The sequence below is a fragment of the Polyodon spathula genome, chromosome 2 (assembly GCF_017654505.1).
Source record: "Polyodon spathula isolate WHYD16114869_AA chromosome 2, ASM1765450v1, whole genome shotgun sequence".
Lineage (NCBI taxonomy): Eukaryota > Metazoa > Chordata > Actinopteri > Acipenseriformes > Polyodontidae > Polyodon > Polyodon spathula.
In genome coordinates this window covers 83,274,707-83,292,491 of record NC_054535.1, presented here as the reverse complement: position 1 = coordinate 83,292,491, position 17,785 = coordinate 83,274,707, and the positions used below count along the sequence as shown (strand labels likewise).

The 17,785-nt window shown below is 36.3% G+C and overlaps 1 protein-coding gene across 2 annotated transcripts in view; it reads left to right on the top strand.

Annotated features, from left to right (window-relative positions):
• Positions 1-17,785, top strand: part of LOC121302315 (solute carrier family 12 member 2-like) — an 84,966-nt gene that overhangs the window by 55,046 nt on the left and 12,135 nt on the right. For both annotated transcript variants that reach the window (XM_041232199.1, XM_041232190.1), the window contains exons 11-19: positions 3,822-3,929; positions 4,479-4,602; positions 5,260-5,361; positions 6,385-6,540; positions 12,090-12,189; positions 13,198-13,309; positions 13,941-14,081; positions 14,793-14,899; positions 17,509-17,588. In XM_041232199.1, the coding sequence (XP_041088133.1) occupies positions 3,822-3,929; positions 4,479-4,602; positions 5,260-5,361; positions 6,385-6,540; positions 12,090-12,189; positions 13,198-13,309; positions 13,941-14,081; positions 14,793-14,899; positions 17,509-17,588 (1,030 nt within the window). The remainder of the gene's footprint in view (positions 1-3,821; positions 3,930-4,478; positions 4,603-5,259; positions 5,362-6,384; positions 6,541-12,089; positions 12,190-13,197; positions 13,310-13,940; positions 14,082-14,792; positions 14,900-17,508; positions 17,589-17,785) is intronic.

Here is a 17,785-nt window from a genome sequence, read left to right as displayed (position 1 = left end):
AGCTTTACAGTAAATTAATGTGATCCATCTGCATCTCCATCCATTTGCGTTGTTTTCCATCTGATGATGTTGATATCCTTTTGCCTGGTGGTGTTGGCTGAAGTGTAATGCTGGCTCCAGGGATCAGCTTATTTTGCCTCCCCAGCGCATCAGCACACGCAACCGCTGCGATGCTGGCTCCAGGGATCAACCACAGTGTGTTCTTCCCAGCGCATCAGCATGACAGCCGTCTGGATTGAGCTAAGTAGGGTACATCTCTGGGGTCTTCAAGTAAAATAAACATCTCAGTTTTAATACAGTTATGTTAAATGCGCTTCATGCTGCGAGATTCTTTGTGACATCTGTTGGCTATTCTGCTGTTATATTACAACACAAGACAAAAACAAAAAGTTTATCTAACTTTATCATTTTCATAACCAGTTCTGAAGATAGTGACTTCTGTCTTTAAATGACACGTCACAGTCAGATTTTAAAAGGGTTGACCTTCCTGCTTTGCAACATATGTCTGTTTTACATGCTGACACTCCTAATGGCAAGCTTTGAAGATGATTCAGGCCTAACATACAGATTGGATATCCTGACTATTTTGTGACTCTAATTCAGGAATATGACTTTTTTTGTCTGTACTTCAGGTATTTTGACTGCATGTTCTATAAAAATAAAAACAAACAAGCAGAAAAAAAAACACTCCAATAGAAACACAAGGAGACACAAGAGCTGCCATTGTAGAGCAGTCAATGTAGTTGAATCACAAAATATGTTTCTTGTGGACGTCATTGTCGTGTTTTGTGAGGCTCTTCTTTTACAGCAGAACGTGTTCTAGGCCATCTCTACTGCACCGTGCTCTGCCTCGTCAGTAAAACACCAACACATTGTGTAGATCAGCCTAAAAAGATTAGGTTAAACAAACTCTATGAAGAATTGTATATTAAATACCTATACATATGTCAGATACCTACTGTATACATCTGTCACATGAATGAGTGATTGTGAAGTTAGTGGGTAGTACACCTAATTATCTTGAGGAAGGAAGTATTTGAACATCACTACTGTACAGTTGTTGCTATATTTTTGTTAATATTTTATTTCCTGTGTACATTTATCTTTGTCCAAATATACCCTATATCTAAGTGTTCTTTACAAATGAATTTTGTTCACATTAATGTCAGGCTTCAGGAACACTAGTTGCCATTAATCTTAGCTAATGTTACATTAAGTAAGGCAGTCAAAGATAAGTGCTAATCGGGGTCTGTGAAATTAGCCAGTGGACTATAAACTCTTTTCTTCTGTTTATAAATGGAAACTGTTACCACACCATGTAAGATTTTATTTTATTATATTTATTTATTTATTTATAGCTGCACAGATATTTCTAAAATAGCCTTGGATGATCCAAGACAAACTACCTAAATAACTGGTATGTACTAAGTAGGTCCTATTTAAGCCTCCTATTGTGTGGCTGTGGAGTTCAACTCTAGGATTGTATTGTATTCTAAATTGATTAAACTGTACTACTACCAAACTTAAACATCATGCAGTGTTTTTAACAGTTTGATAACAGATCAAATATGCACATTCTCAATGAGGTAGAAGTGAAGTGTCAGCAGTGACTTTTCTTATAAAGACTGAGTGAGAAAAACAATGCTAAAAATAGACTGCAGAAGGATTGGTGAGGTATTCCACAATACCAAGATTACTTGCAGTAAACTGCTGCTGTTCATTCATAGTAAATTGCAGTCAGCTGTCATTTTAAACACATTTAAATGAACTGAATGATCTTGTAAATGCTGGCCAAAATGTCACTGATGCTAAAGACATTTCATGCCCTGGAGTCTCTTCATTGTGTGGACTTTATTACTAAAGGTTTCATTTCACTAGGGACAAATGCCACATCGAGATTAGAAGGTTGTGGGTCATACCATATGCCATAGTTACAGTATGTAAGTGTAGTCCAAAGTATTTACTTTGGACAAGGCTTTTCAATTAGTTTTATTAAGTTTGACTCGCATGGCTTCTGCAGTGTTGCTTTGCATCGGTGCTATACCGGCTGCTTTTATTGAGGAATTGCTAATTGCCCCCCCCCCCCCCCCCCTTACATTTGAAAATAGTATCACATAGTCACTCTGGGCAGTAACTCTTGTTGGTCTTCTACCCCTAAAGTATTTTTTATTTATGTATATTTTATTTATTTATTTATTTAAATTATTTCAAACGGTACTAATACAAGCTGCAGCTTTCTTCTGGTCTCTGAGCTTTTGCTTCTGCTAACAGCAGATTTTACACTGGATAATGAAAACTGCAAATAAGGTGTTTCTCCCGTCAAACAAGACATTCGGGCTGAGGCTTCCTGCAGAGTTTCATCTATCATTTTTCAGTGTTAAATTCCTAAGGTTATTTTTATTTTTTTTCTTAGAGCAATTAAACACAAACAGTGCTGCTACTGAAGAGGAAAGCATATGGGAAGCAGTTTAGCACATCTTAAAATCCCATTGTTTGTGTAACATCTTTTGTTGAAAAGGAGAGAAGCGAGATGAAATCGATTTTGATTCATTGCTCCTTGAATTTTTTCTGTTTTTGTTTAAATGATTTGTAGAGGTTCATCAAAAGGTTATGGGTTCAAAGTAAGTGCGCTAGTTATGAGTTTGAAGTTTTTCAATAATAGGGTCCTTAAAACAGTTGGTGGCTACATTTAAGACTTGGAATGTTTTTAGTTACTCTAGGTTTATTAAATCAAACTTGACAACTCTGACATGCACACTAATACAATTCAATATTGCCCATAGCAAATCTGTTTCAGAAAAGTTTGATGCAAATACATGAATCTGCTCCTGAAACTTGTATGTGAGAACTAAAACAATCGCTCATCTGCAGAGTGAAATGTGAATTATTCCTATTCAGTCTTAGAAGTTGTTGTGTGGTCTTTGCAAAAGTGTAAGCAGAGCAATTTAGCATAGCATTATAACATTGTAATGTTTAAAGTTAATGGAACTGCACTGAATAGAAGCTGCACTTCAAGGTTGTATAAGTGTCACTAATGACAACTGGACGGTTCCTATTGTAATGTGGAAGGATTTGTGGTGTTGATATACATGTAAATGAATTAATTTGTGTTAGGCAATTGCTTGCATATTTCAGAAACCCATGTAAATGAGATGCAAATGTGTTTTCCTTTTTAAAATGGATTGAAAACGAGCGAATCTGTTTTTTATTCTTTTGTTTTTGTTGTTCAATGTATGCTTTATACTGAATGTTCTAATACAGAAAATTGCATTAAAACCGTTGCATCAAAATGGTGTACATATTATGCAAGCAATTCAGTGGTTAAGGGGTCTGGTTACATTTGTACATAATTTCTAAGCAATATCCCACAGCTTATGTACTTTGCTTAAAATGAGTATGCAAAGGTACAGTTGTAAGGTATAAATACTTTAGCTATTTGGGAATGCTAGCCAACCAGGACACATCTAAAGCTGACAGAGTGAAACCAGAATCTATTTGTGCATGTCCTGTCTACTAAGCTGAGTTTTTAAAAATGTAAGGTGAAGCCAAAGGAAATGTTGTTGTCATGCAGCTGGTGTTCAGTGTGTAGAGCCAACTTGCACCTGTGGTTTTAGCTCCTTCTTTAACATTAGATGGACAGGCCTATTCCATGTCTTACTTTTATTGGTGGAAGAGGTTGCTATTCTCAAGTTTGAGCTCTTGAAAACGTGTCTTTAAACACACAGGGTCAAGTGATCATGCCAAGACACAGTACTTTTTTGGTCAGTTTTGAAGCAGCTAGTCTGGTGCTAATTTGGTGAAATGTATTTGCTCTTTTTTAGGTAATGAGCTTGGTGTCAGGATTTGGACCTCTCATTTCTGCCGGCATCTTTTCAGCCACTCTTTCTTCAGCTTTGGCTTCTCTAGTGAGCGCACCCAAAGTCTTTCAGGTACGAACTGTCCACTTTGTAAATATGGGTGCCAAAATCTTTACTTTATTTCCTGTGAATATCCGGAACAGACAAGTGATGCAGAACATAACGTTGTCTTTTGCGTGTATGTGTCCATTAAAGGCTAGATTGAAAGCAGTTATTGTGAATGAGCTTAAGAGTAAGTCCTGCTTGGCACAGAAAGTTCCAGTCATGTGACTGTCAGACACAGCCAACAAGCATACCGTCTGTAAAAACAATGGGTATCTTCTAAAAGTAAAAGAGAATAATGTCTATATTTGGGCATTGTTTAATAAAAAGCCTGCCAGAAAGTTATCACTGTTAACATAAGTTCATTTAGTTATCGTTCAGTGGGCACAGTATTGTTTGAGTAGAATTGTAGCATAATATAAATCTGTAGATATCACTGCTTTCAAGTAGCAACCTTGTGCCTTCGATGTACACGTTGTGGAGAGGTTTGTATACGACAGTTATGCCATGTGAACGCAAAAGTGAAAATATTGAAAAGCTTGCATATTTTGTATTTTTTATTTTTGTTCTTTCACCCAGGCTTTGTGCAAGGACAATATCTACCCAAGTCTTGGGGTGTTTGCAAAGGGATATGGCAAGAACAACGAACCGCTGCGTGGATACATGCTCACCTTTGTAATTGCTCTGGGATTCATATTGATCGGTTAGTTCATACTCCTCGCACTATCCTTGCATTGCAAAGTTGCTGGGTTTTTTGGGTTTTTTTTTTTCAGACTTTTAACCGGCTGCAGTCAAAAAACCTTTCCGAACTGTAACCATCCTTCCAGAAAATAATAATAATAATAATAATAATAATAATAAATAAGAATAATAAAACATATTCTTGGAAGAACTCCCTACCACCATCACAGAATGTTTTAGGAACCTTGTTTCAGATGCTTTATTTCTAGTGTGTAAAAAATCGAAACAAAAGACCAATGCTATAATTTGAAGAACAATAATTTTTTAGATGAAGCAATTGGAAGTTTTATGGTAGTATCTTCATTGCTTATGCAGATCATGTGTGTGTGTGGTTTTTTTTTGTTTGCAGATTTGGCAGAGTGTGCCGTTCTTCTTGCTCAGAATAATACTGCTAGTATACCGCTATCTGCAGATGATTTAAATATTGATGACTAGAGGCCTCAGTCTACATATGTCACTTTCCAGAGTATATATCTGGAGAACTGCTTATCCAATTGCGAAAAAAAAAAAATAAAAAATACTGAAGACAGTGCATTCTTTAGCACAATAATCTGAGGTACAGTATACAGGCCGTCCTCGCATGAAGTTCAGAATTGTAACTTTTGTTTTGTTTTTCTAGCCGAGTTAAACACCATCGCTCCCATCATTTCCAATTTTTTCCTGGCCTCCTATGCCTTGATCAACTTCTCTGTGTTCCACGCTTCTCTGGCAAAGTCGCCAGGTAAGAAACTGCCTTTATGAGTTCATCACAGCAGCTAGTCAACCGGTGGGTCTGTAAGAGGACAGGTCCAGAATTTACTCATTTTAAGATGAACATGATACACAGACAAAGCTTCACTGGAAATATCGTCTGAGTATATGGGCTCAGTTAAGTATTAATTGGCAAAAAATTGCATTTTGCATGCATTTTAGTTGGTTATGTTTATTTTTTTTTCTCTTTGTTTGAAACAAATAATACATTAAGACAATGCATCACATGGACATATTGGTGGATTGTGATGTCTGCAATAGGTTTAATTACCTAAAATTATCAATATAAGGTGCTGTTCTCCATCTCATTGCAATATGCACTTTGCTGTGATTAAGCGTAGAATTAGCCTATACGTTTAATGTGACTTACTTTGGCATTAAAAATAACACAATACAAATCTCTGAATGTGGAAATGGGGCTATTCCTGTCTAAGTGACCTCTCCCTATTCTATTGTTAAAATGGAAAGACCACTAAAGTTCTGTTGCAGGAATTTTTTATTGCAAAAAAAAATGGAGAGGAGTGGGTGGGGGGTATTTAATTTTGACAAAGACCTTCCTTTTATTATCTTTGCTTTCTAAACCTTGACTTCAAACAATACGTTGTGGACCTGGGCACATTACTTTATGGCTTCAAATATTTATTCTGTACTGTATTATTCTTAAGTGATAAATGTGGGGGTTCATGGAATTTAAACTAACTGCTGCCAATATTTAAGCAGCAGTTGTTATCAACATTGGGTAACACAGAGATGGAGGTGGTGCATGTATTGCCCATTTTTTCCCCATTCTTGCTATAATGGTATCCCTAAATGTCCACCATTTACTATCAAAGGGAGCTTTGTTGTACATTTTGCATTGGGTTGTCAGATTATTGATTGAACTCTACAATGCTTTTTATGGGGTTATACTTTTCTTCATGGCTAAAACTGGTGTTTAATGTTCCATGTATAACAACTGCTGTTTGACTTCAAATTGTGTTTGTGTTGTCTATAGGTTGGCGCCCTGGATTCAAATACTACAACATGTGGATCTCACTTATTGGAGCTGTCATGTGCTGTGCTGTGATGTTTGTCATTAACTGGTGGGCAGCCTTGGTTACGTATGTCATTGTCCTGGCCTTGTACATCTATGTCACCTATAAGAAACCAGGTAAGAAAGCAAATCCTACTAGTTATGATCAGTGGGCTTAATTACCAGTATAAGAATATGGGTATATAAACAACTGGCTGTCTACCTGTCTTTACATACTCTCCAAATTTCACTCCACATTAGTAGGCCAAAGATTCTTCAAGGACCTTGACTCAAAGGCAAAGGAGATTATTCTCACAGATCTCAATCAACTTGGACCACATTAGAAAGACCTGATTTCAAAAGCCATCAATTGTAAAATCCTAGACTGGCCCATTAACCTGATTTCATTAAATGGAGTATAGAAGTGTGAGATCTAGATAGGGGTCTCTTTTTACTATTACATTTCAATAGTAATTTGGTTCTGTCTCAAGGATGGCTGAGGTGGTGACATCAGACTCGGAACAGAAACGCACAGAGTGAATATGGGGTGAAGCAGAGTCGCAATGGCAGTGCTCAGTATTTATTAACGAATAAACGGACGGTGAAACAAACAAAAAAACAGACTTAACAAATCACAGAAGAAAAGGGCACAAGGGCCAAAACTGTGGACAAACACAAAATGAACAAGTATCTATTTTAGATTTTACCTGCTGTCTCACTTTCGTTCTCCACTCACGAACACCCAACCCTGTGTGCATGAAAACTCACTATATGTACAGTTGTTTGGATTCAGTTACAAATTAATAATTCACTTGAATCCCAGCACTAATCGTGAACTAATTTGTGCACTCACCGTGCTCACATTCCTTTACACACTTTATCTGCATGTGAAGTGATTGTGCAATCCCTGTGCCTAAATACAGCTATATAATTTTAAATCACTTGTGCTACATAGTCCTATTATATCCCCCACACCAATACATATACACCAACATTAACACACCACACGCAATATAACACACAAAATACGCACAGGAGCGGGGCACCCCGCCACAGGTTCCCAGGTGCATAGAATATCATGGCAAATTTAAATTGACTTTTCTCTCACAGAGAGAGCAATTAATGTAGAGGGTTGTTTTTTTTTTTTTTTTTTTTTTTTTTTTTTACATTATGGAAACAGCAAAATAGGTAGATAGATAATTGAATTGACATTGTTACAGAGCTGTGTATCAGGGGCGCACTCAGGAATCTCATCTGTCAGCACGGGGAATGTGCAAATAAAGTTCAGTGAAGTTCAATCTGGTCACAGTGTCTCATACATTACACGCACCAAACTAAAGGATGCTGTCACAACCAACCAATTGAAGAGTATTGAGAGCCAAAACAAGTATTTTAAGCAAATCAATTTTTCACAAAGGAATAATCAACAGTGTATCACAGGATGATTATTATCATTTTGTCCGTTCTGCAAACTGAAAACACATTTTCTAGGTAAAGTAACGGCATGTTACGCTCAATAGCGATGGCGAGAACACTGATACGAACGACCTCCGGTACATTTTAAACACCATCGGTATTAAAATGAAAGACAAACTATAGATACAACTCAAAAGTTTTATTCAAGCCCATCATATCAAACATCTGCACAGCCGAAACGCCGTATTTAAATGAACAATTAAACATAAAGGGTTTATTTTTTAACTTGCCACACATAAAGCACTAATTGAAAAACTATAGTAAAATAAACATTTCAAAAGAAACAAGTGTGTAAACAGGTATATGCACCTGCAAAACTGTAAAAACAAAAGGAGTTTAATCTAAGCGAAAGTAACATAATTTGTCTCGCGGGTGTTTCACTCACAGCACAGAATCCAGGTTTCTGCTGAAGTGCTGTGGCTAGCTTCAGGATGAAATCTCTCCTGCCTTGTACAAAACAATCAATGGCTGCCAGGTCCAGTAGAGATAACAACAGACTTGTATTTATATTTAAAAAAAAATGGATTATTTTAGGTTATATTCAAAATAAAAACATGTATTGTAAAGGGCGGTTCTAGTGTTAACTTGTAGGTGTTACACACACAAATATAAATTCTAAGTAGTAAAACTTGTAGAAATTACATTTTATATAAGTGTGTGTGTGTTGGAAAGGTAACCAGACAAGTAGGTAATTCGCGGCGTAATTCAGAATGTGCGCGTCAACACATGAATTAATTTCACTTGTTAAATATTTTTCTCTTCATGGCAATGAATGAAGCTCTCCTTACGATATTCAGAATCGTCCTGGTCCTACTTAGTAAGCAGGCACAGATATTTAAATATCCCCTCCTCTAAATGACTACGAATTGAGTAATCTGCATTGGTACGGACGATGTATTTATTTTTTTCCTAAGTTAGAACTGCAAAGTAACGCATTTCCTGAAAAGTATGGTAAAGAGGTTGTGAGGAAAACTGTCATGACTTGTGCAAAACTACATTCTCAAAATAAACTGTAATTTAAGATCTATAAAAGTAAACAAAAACGACCATTTTTTACACAGATCATGTACTGTACAGGCAGCTAAAATGCAAGCTTATCTACTGTCTTCCGAGGATCAAATATATCAAATTCTCATTACTTACGAGATCTGCAATCAAATTGGGAAAAGAGGGAAAAGGATTTATAACAGAATGCCAATATGTTAAAATTTTTAAATTGTTATATATATATAACACATTTTAATTTTTGTTTAACTGATTAGTTCCCTCTTTGAAAACCTAACCCTAAAGGTTTAGATCAAGTGTTTTCACATACAGCAGCTTAATAAATTAGAAAGTCTTTGTGATGGGCAACACTGTCATCAAACTGTCTCAGTTTCATGCGTGCTGTACATGAATTATAAACACTGTGTAATTAAATTGGATTCTGGCATTTTGGTTTATTTTTCCCTTAACACAACCCCTGCACGCTTAACAAATGTACCTGATCCCATTAGGCATCACTCGTCATACATACATGCATAAATACACACCATTATCAGCAGAATAGAGGGAAGCACAGTGCTTTCTGTGCTTGATGGCTCATGCAAGGCCCTGTTGGTATATTTATCATGTTCAAGGTGTCAGATTCTGGAATCTAAGAATATATCCCGTATTTGAATTTGCTCTGTCGAAACATTATGCAGTCACTCTGCAAGGTTTTTCAAGCTCTGAGAGAACTGCGTTGAGCGCTTTAATTATTATTATTATTATTATTATTATTATTATTATTATTATTATTATTATTATTATTATTAGTAGTAGTAGTAGTAAGTAGTATTATTTTTAGTAGTATTTTAAAGTTCTTATTACCTATAAGGCCTTACATTGTCCTGGACCTTATCTGCAAAATCTGCTGACCCCAAATGTCCCTGGTCATTCCCTGAGATCAGAAAATGCTAATTTTTTGACATTTCCTTTAATTTGTTTGAACTCTGTCGGAGCCAGGGCATTTCGTTATAATGCCCCTTGTCTTTTGAAACGTACTCCCGATTTATATCAGGAATGCTAGCACAATTTAATCTTTTAAATTCTATTTCAAAAGTTATTTGTTTGGGTCTGTTTATTGGGTCGTAGTATCATCATCCAAAAAACAACCCACAATAAAAAAAAACCTTGTCCCGTTTCTGGATTTAGTGTTGCCCCTTTTATAGTTTTTATACACACACACACACACACACACACACACACACACACACACACACACACACACACGTGAAAATTATTATAGATGACTGTTTCTTTTGGCAACACCGTATTTGTCAGGCTGAGCTGAATTGATAAGTTTTCAGGTCCCGGTAATGCATACACTGTCAGCATTAATATACCAAAAACGTTTTTATTTGCCAATATGTAAATATATAGGTATGTAGAGTACCTAGATCAGGCCATCCCTCCAAACTGGAGTGTTTTTTTTTTTTTATTTATTTTTTCTTGCACACACTGCCCCTCTGTCACCAGGGGAAGTCAAGAAGCAATCGATGCAGCGCACAAGAAAACTAGATGCTGATAAAAGCCTGGTGCATTAATACAAAAATAAAAGTTTAAAAAAGTAAACGTCAAGAAGTAATAAAAACAAATGCGTGTTTAATACACATTAAATTGGAAAAATAAAATAAATAAATAAATATATATATATATATATATATATATATATATATATATATATATATATATATATATATATATATATATATATATATATATATATATATATATATATATTATATATCTAAAGTATCCCCATGAGATTACTGTATGTGCTTTTGTTACCGCCTTTGCCGCTATTTCTACTGCTTGTATCTAAACCGTTTTGAGATCAAAATCTACCTTCAGTTTACCTATTGTGGTTCCAGTATTGTGGTCATGTAACTTTTTTGGATTTATGAATTCCATGAGATAGTGCCTTCATATTCTTTACTTGATAGTATTCAAGTCCCATCATGGGTATCCTACAAGAGAAATAGTAATGTATGAACATAGACTATTTCACAGACACATCAATACTGATGCATTTTCATGTTTACAAGCCATTAGATTTGAGATGCCATTCCTCTTACACAATGCCCCAGTTGAATGCCAGATTGGCTGCATTAAAGTGGCAGTGGCATACTAAACCTGAGGCAATTGCCTTTTAACATTTTTTCAGACTTGTACTGTAGTTGTAACATGGCTATCTTACTATTTATTTATTTATTTATTTATTTATTACCAAGGTCTTCTCCCCAATTTGAAATGTCAAATTTATTATTTTTATCCCGGTTCTCTGCCACAACCCCCCGGCGACTTGGGAAACGGAGGCTGAAACACGTGTCCTCCGAAACATGTTCCTGCCAATTCATCATTTCACACCGCGGGTCTATAGTGAAACCACCAGACCTAGAGTGCCGGAGGACAGCACTGATCTGAATGACTCCACTGCAGACCCGCAGGATAACATGGCCATCTGACCATACTCTTACTTGAATATGCTGACTTTGAAATTGTAGTTTTGAAGTCTCCATTATTACACCGCCAGGGTTAAAATATCTATCACCACCTGCAATAATTACAAATTATTGTGTAAGAAAAATAAAAGCAGATGTAGGTCCTCCCTGCTCCCTCCCCTTTTTTAGTTGATAACAAAATGCTTTCTGTTAAATCTTTATGCGGTCATAGAAAAGTCTCTTCAAATGAAAAGTCTAATGAAAATCACTCAATCCATGACAATTTCTGATCATTGGAAGTCTTTTGAGGAGTTGTACCCTGATTTTTATTGTTAAATCAAGCTATGTCTTTGGTGTTTTCATAATATGCCAGTTGAAATGGCATAGTAGCGTCACACTTTAAAGGAAGCTGTAGTACAGTAGGCAGCATTGAACTCCATTTTCAAATAGATAAGACTACAAAATAGCTAAGACTACAGCCGAATAAAACTCACCGTTTCAGCTAATTGTTGCAGAACCTTCGAGATCAGTTTCAAACCTCATGTAAAATGACTCTTAATAGAAGCTCTGGCTGGTCATCACATGGTGGACGGATGTGGTGTATCTTGATGACCATGTAATTTCTCTTGTTTACAAGTTTATGCAAGTGGAAATGTCAACAGATGTGTTGATACCATCCATATGCACATCTGTTACCACCAACTTGTTACTGCAGCCTGCAGAGCTAATTTAAATTCTGTTTTACAGATGTGAACTGGGGTTCTTCAACTCAAGCTTTGACCTACCTCCAAGCACTGCAGCACTCCATTCGCCTTACTGGTGTAGAGGATCATATCAAAAATTTCAGGTAATGTGGGTGCATTAATCTTATGGGAACTTTCCATACCCTAGTAGTTTCTCCTAAAAATGTGGTCAACATAACAGTTTTTGAATGTTGAGTGTCGAATATTGGACACAAAACAGAATTAGTCTGATAAGCCAAGCAGTTATTTTATAAAAAGTTAGTGATTACCTGGATGAATAATTGCAGTCATGCCTCATGCAGTCTGGCAGCATCAACCTTTTTGATTTAGAAACTGTGCCTGTGACTTTTAGATTATTACTGTTCTATTAATTTAACAAGGTACTTTTTTTTTTTTTTTTTAATATGAAGAGAAAATGAAAAAATATATATCTGTCAGTCAGCCTGTGTGACCCCCTTCCTACACCTCCAAAAGTTCCCATGGCAATAAGCTTGTTTTAAAGATTAGTAGTTTACTTAAAACGTATTTATAATTAAATCCGTTACTTATGTGCTTCACTAGGGCAGTAATCCTGAGCATTCATACATTTTTGCTTTGATTTGATTTTTTTTTTTTTTTTTTTAATAACTGTAATGGTTCAGAACCCAGGAGTTGTTTAATCAGGGCCTATTCCATGATTGACGCCTAACTTCAGGGATTAAAACTGTCTACAGCATTTGGGCCTTCCGAGTTTATCCAACAGATTTTTGATTGGATTTGAGTGAGGCAACAGTAAATATTTGTGGAAGTTAGTCCCATGATGAACCAAGATGTCTGCAGAAAGACATTAATTGTCTGCTAAAATATTGTCTGATAGTTGGTCGAAGAATGTGGGACCTCTCCTGAAGACATGTAGGGCTGTTCAGTGGTCTCCACCCCATCTCGGAATCTTAGTCTGTAACAGCAGACACTCAATAGGCTTCTTGCATGACTGACTGAAACATCCTGAACACTACAAATCGGAACTATTAAGAGTATAGGCAAGGTACTGTGGGATTGTTCAGGGTGTTACATTCTTTGTTTAATATTGCCAGCTCAGTTTGTTTGTGCTGTGGTGTTTCTCTTCTCTATAGACCACAGTGCCTGGTAATGATTGGTCCTCCAAATTCCCGTCCAGCGCTGCTCAATCTGGTCGATGCCTTTACGAAAAATGTTGGCCTCATGGTCTGCGGACATGTTCGCATGGTAAGTTTCTACACTAACTCTCCGGGACAGTGGCTCTGAAGCTAATTTTAGGCAATTGCTGTCTGTTCTTTAATGGCCTTCACAGCAGCACAGCACATTCAATCCAACCTTTCCCCTTGAGGAATCTTCACACAAGCTGGTTCTCCACAAATGTATTGTAGGCAGAAGAAAACATTTCAACTTTGCTTGCGTTTTTAATTTGGATATTATTATTTGATAACCACTGGGGAACCAGTTCTGCTCACAGCTTAAAAAAAGCAGCTCAAGGTAAGAATTTGTAATTTTGAGCTTCATAAAGAAAATTGCTAAACTTCCATGATGTAATTGCTTCTTGGCCTCAGTGTTCTCTTTTAAAAGAGTTTTAAAGAGTTTGTTCTGCCAACAGCAGTTAAAGTGCACTACTGCAATTCAAACCACATTTCACAAAGGTGATGAGAATTTTACGTAAAACTACATGTTGTTTTAAGAAACTATCAGGCCCTTGTGCTAGAGAATCAATGCTCTATTGTAGCCTGTATTTCTTTTTTTTCTTTTTTTAAATCATTAACCTAGATTATGGACCTTTTTTTATTAATATTCAGTGTGTGTATAATTGTACAGAGGTAACTAATAAGCTGCTGCCTTTTTCTAGGGCCCTCGCAGGCAAGCCTTTAAAGAACTGGCAAACGATCAGGCTCGATATCAACGCTGGTTACTTAGGAACAAAACCAAGGCATTCTATACTCCAGTGTATGCAGAGGACCTCCGGGAGGGATGCCAGTTCTTGCTACAGGTGTCCTGTGTGCCATTATTACTCTAATAGTAATTGGAACCTTGAAATGCCACTACATCCATTTAAGAATAATAATATCAAACAATACAACTCATAATCCTTAACATATGCTTTTCCATTCTGCATTAGTGTGTGCTTTACATTAACATATATGATCATTTTTCATTTTTTTGGACATTGCAAACCTGTTTAGAGGTCTAGAGAGATAACAACTAGTTAAAACTGCAGATTTCCAGCAGACCAGTAAGTAAATACTGGTAGAGTTTGTATATAATTTACACACCCCAATTTTTACTTGGTGTTCTGTTTTTTGTTTTTTTCTTTACATACAATTTTTTCATTTATTTGCAAGCAGAAGGCTGCATCTCAAAGCCATAATGTAGGACATCTGACATCACTAAATTATAAAAGTACTTGCGGTTAACGTTCAGCTGCAGATTTGTATTGCTGTGTATTTGTTTTAGTATTTATTAATTTAACATGGAAGCAAATCGTGGCAAAAGGTTCCTGCATTTCCAGTAAAGCCGTTTCAGAAAAAGACGTCACACAGTGTAATGTCCTTTTTTTTTTTTTTTTAAATAGTGATCTAATATTTTGGTAAAAGACATTTTATTTTTTTATTCATTTTATGACCTATTTTCATTTCACTTGACCAAGTCATTCTTCCAAACACTCCGATCCTGACTCGAGCAATTCTCCCCTTTCCTGCAGGCTGCTGGGCTAGGGCGACTGAGACCCAACACGCTGGTTGTTGGCTTCAAGAGTAACTGGAGAGATGGAGATATGAAGGATGTGGAGACATATATTAATATGATGCAGTAAGTAGATCTGGTCCCTAATCTCTTGCAATAGTTTGTCGACTGATGCATAAAGACTGTGGCAGCTCGCTGAGGAGCAGATCCAAAGATGTATTTGCATACAATCAATGCAGGCAGTGTACGTAATTAAGAACATAAGAAAGTTTACAAACTAGAGGAGGTCATTCGGCCCATCTTGCTTGTTTGGTTGTTAGTAGCTTATTGATCCCAGAATCTCATCAAGCAGCTTCTTGAAGGATCCCAGGGTGTCAGCTTCAACAACATTACTGGGGAGTTGATTCCAGACCCTCACTATTCTCTGTGAAAAAAAGTGCCTCCTATTTTCTGTTCCCTTTGTCTAATGCCCCTTTGTCTAATCTCCATTTGTGACCCCTGGTTCTTGTTTCTTTTTTCAGGCTGAAAAAGTCTCTTGGGTTGACATTGTCAATACCTTTTAGAATTTTGAATGCTTGAATTAGGTCTCTGCATAGTCTTCTTTGTTCAAGACTGAACAGATTCGATTCTTTTAGCCTGTCTGCATATCACATGCCTTTTAAACCTTTAAATAATTCTGGTCGCTCTTCTTTGCACTCTTTCTAGAGCAGCAATATCTTTTTTATAGAGAGGTGACCAGAACTGAACATAATATTCAAGATGAGGTCTTACTAATGCATTGTACAGTTTTAACATTACTTCCCTTGATTTAAATTCAACACTTTTCACAATGTATCCGAGCATCTTGTTGGCCTTTTTTTATAGCTTCCCCACATTGTCTAGATGAAGACATTTCTGAGTCAACAAAAACTCCTAAGTCTTTTTCGTAGATTCCTTCTCCAATTTCAGTATCTCCCATATGATATTTACAATGCATATTTTTATTTCCTGCATGCAGTACCTTTACACTTTTCTCTATTAAATGTTATTTGCCATGTGTCTGCCCAGTTTTTAATCTTGTCTAGATCATTTTGAATGACCTTTGCTGCTGCAACAGTGTTTGCCACTCCTCCTATTTATGTGTCGTCTGCGAATTTAACAAGTTTGCTTACTATACCAGAATCTAAATCATTAATGTAGATTAGGAATAGCAGAGGACCTAATACTGATCCCTGTGGTACTCCACTGGTTACCACACTCCATTCTGAGGTTTCTCCTCTAATCAGTACTTTCTGTTTTCTACATGTTAAACACTCCCTAATCCATGTACATGTGTTTCCTTGAATCCCTACTGCGTTCAGTTTGAGAATTAATCTTTTAAGCGGCACTTTGTCAAAAGCTTTCTGGAAATCTAAATAAACCATGTCATATGCTTTGCAATTATCCATTATCGATGTTGCATCCTCAAAAAAATCAAGCAGGTTAGTTAGACACGATCTCCCTTTCCTAAAACCATGTTGACTGTCTCCCAGGACCCTGTTACCATATATGTAATTTTCCATTTTGGATCTTATTATAGTTTCCATAGGTTTGCATATAATAGAAGTCAGGCTTATTGGTCTGTAGTTACCTGGTTCAGTTTTGTTTCCCTTTTTGTGGATTGGTATTACGTTTGCAATTTTCTCAGTCTGTCAATGCAACCCCAGTGTCAAGAGACTGTTGCATGATCTTGGTTAGCGGTTTGTAAATAACTTCTTTCATTTCTTTGAGTACTATTGGGAGGATCTCATCCAGCCCAGGGGATTTGTTTATTTTAAGAGCTCCTAGTCCCTTTAACACTTCTACCTTGGTTATGCTAAAGTTATTTAAAACTGGATAGGAACTGGATGACATGTGGGGCATGTTGTCCGTATCTTCCTTTGTAAAAACTTGTGAAATGTAATCATTTAATATATTTGCTATTTTTTTCTTCATCTATGATTTTGCCATTTGTATCTCTTAGACATTTAACCTCCTCTTTGAATGTTCTCTTGCTGTTGTAATATTGGAAAAACATTTTGGAATTGGTTTTAGCCCCCTTAGCAATGTTCATTTCTATTTCTCTCTTGGCCTTTCTAACTTCTTTTTTGACTTGTGTTTGCAGTTCCGTGTACTCTTTCTGTGTACTTTCTTTGGTCCCTTTTTAACGCTCTGTAAAGTGCCTTTTTTGCGCTGAATATTTTTTTTTTAATTGATCTATTAAACATTTTGGCAATTTTACATTTAGATTTGTCTACTTTAGGGATGTAATTGTTTTGTGCCTCTAATACTACATTTTTGAAGAACAGCCATCCTTTTTTTTTGTGGATGTTTTCTCTATTTTACTCCCATCTACTTCTGTTAGTCTCTGTTTCATACCTTCATAGTTTGCTTTTCTAAAATTGTAAACCTTAGCTTTAGTCATTACTTTTGGGGTTTTAGATTACTATAGAAATAGACATTTGGAGAACTGACTGCCCAACATGAGCATCTGTTCCTTTTGTGATTATTTACTGTGTGCTTAATTACTGGTTGAAAGGTAATTTTCTTTTGTTTGGTAACCATATGTTGGACTACATTACTGTTGTACACTGTACTGTAGTTCCCATAACTCTTTAGTCCTGCACATGTAGCATTAGTACCTAATGGAGCTTTGTGTTTATGATGCTTTTGTTCTTCCCAAAGGTTCTTGTCAGAGCAGTTCCTGAGATAATCATGCTCATTTATTTGTGTTTCAGTGATGCATTTGACTTTCAGTATGGAGTGGTTGTCATTAGACTGAAAGAAGGACTTGATATTTCCCATATTCAAGGACAAGGTAAGTTTCTCTTTTTTTCTGTTGAATGAGTCATTATAGTAATTAATCAGGGTATCATCTGAGGTCAAACAGTTCAAATGGAGATTCTGCTTGACCACGGATTTAGAACTAGGGTAGAACTGGTTTATTCGATACTGGGTGTTCCCTACACTTCTGGATCTCTTTTTTGAAGTGGTAGGGTTTTTTCACTTTAAACT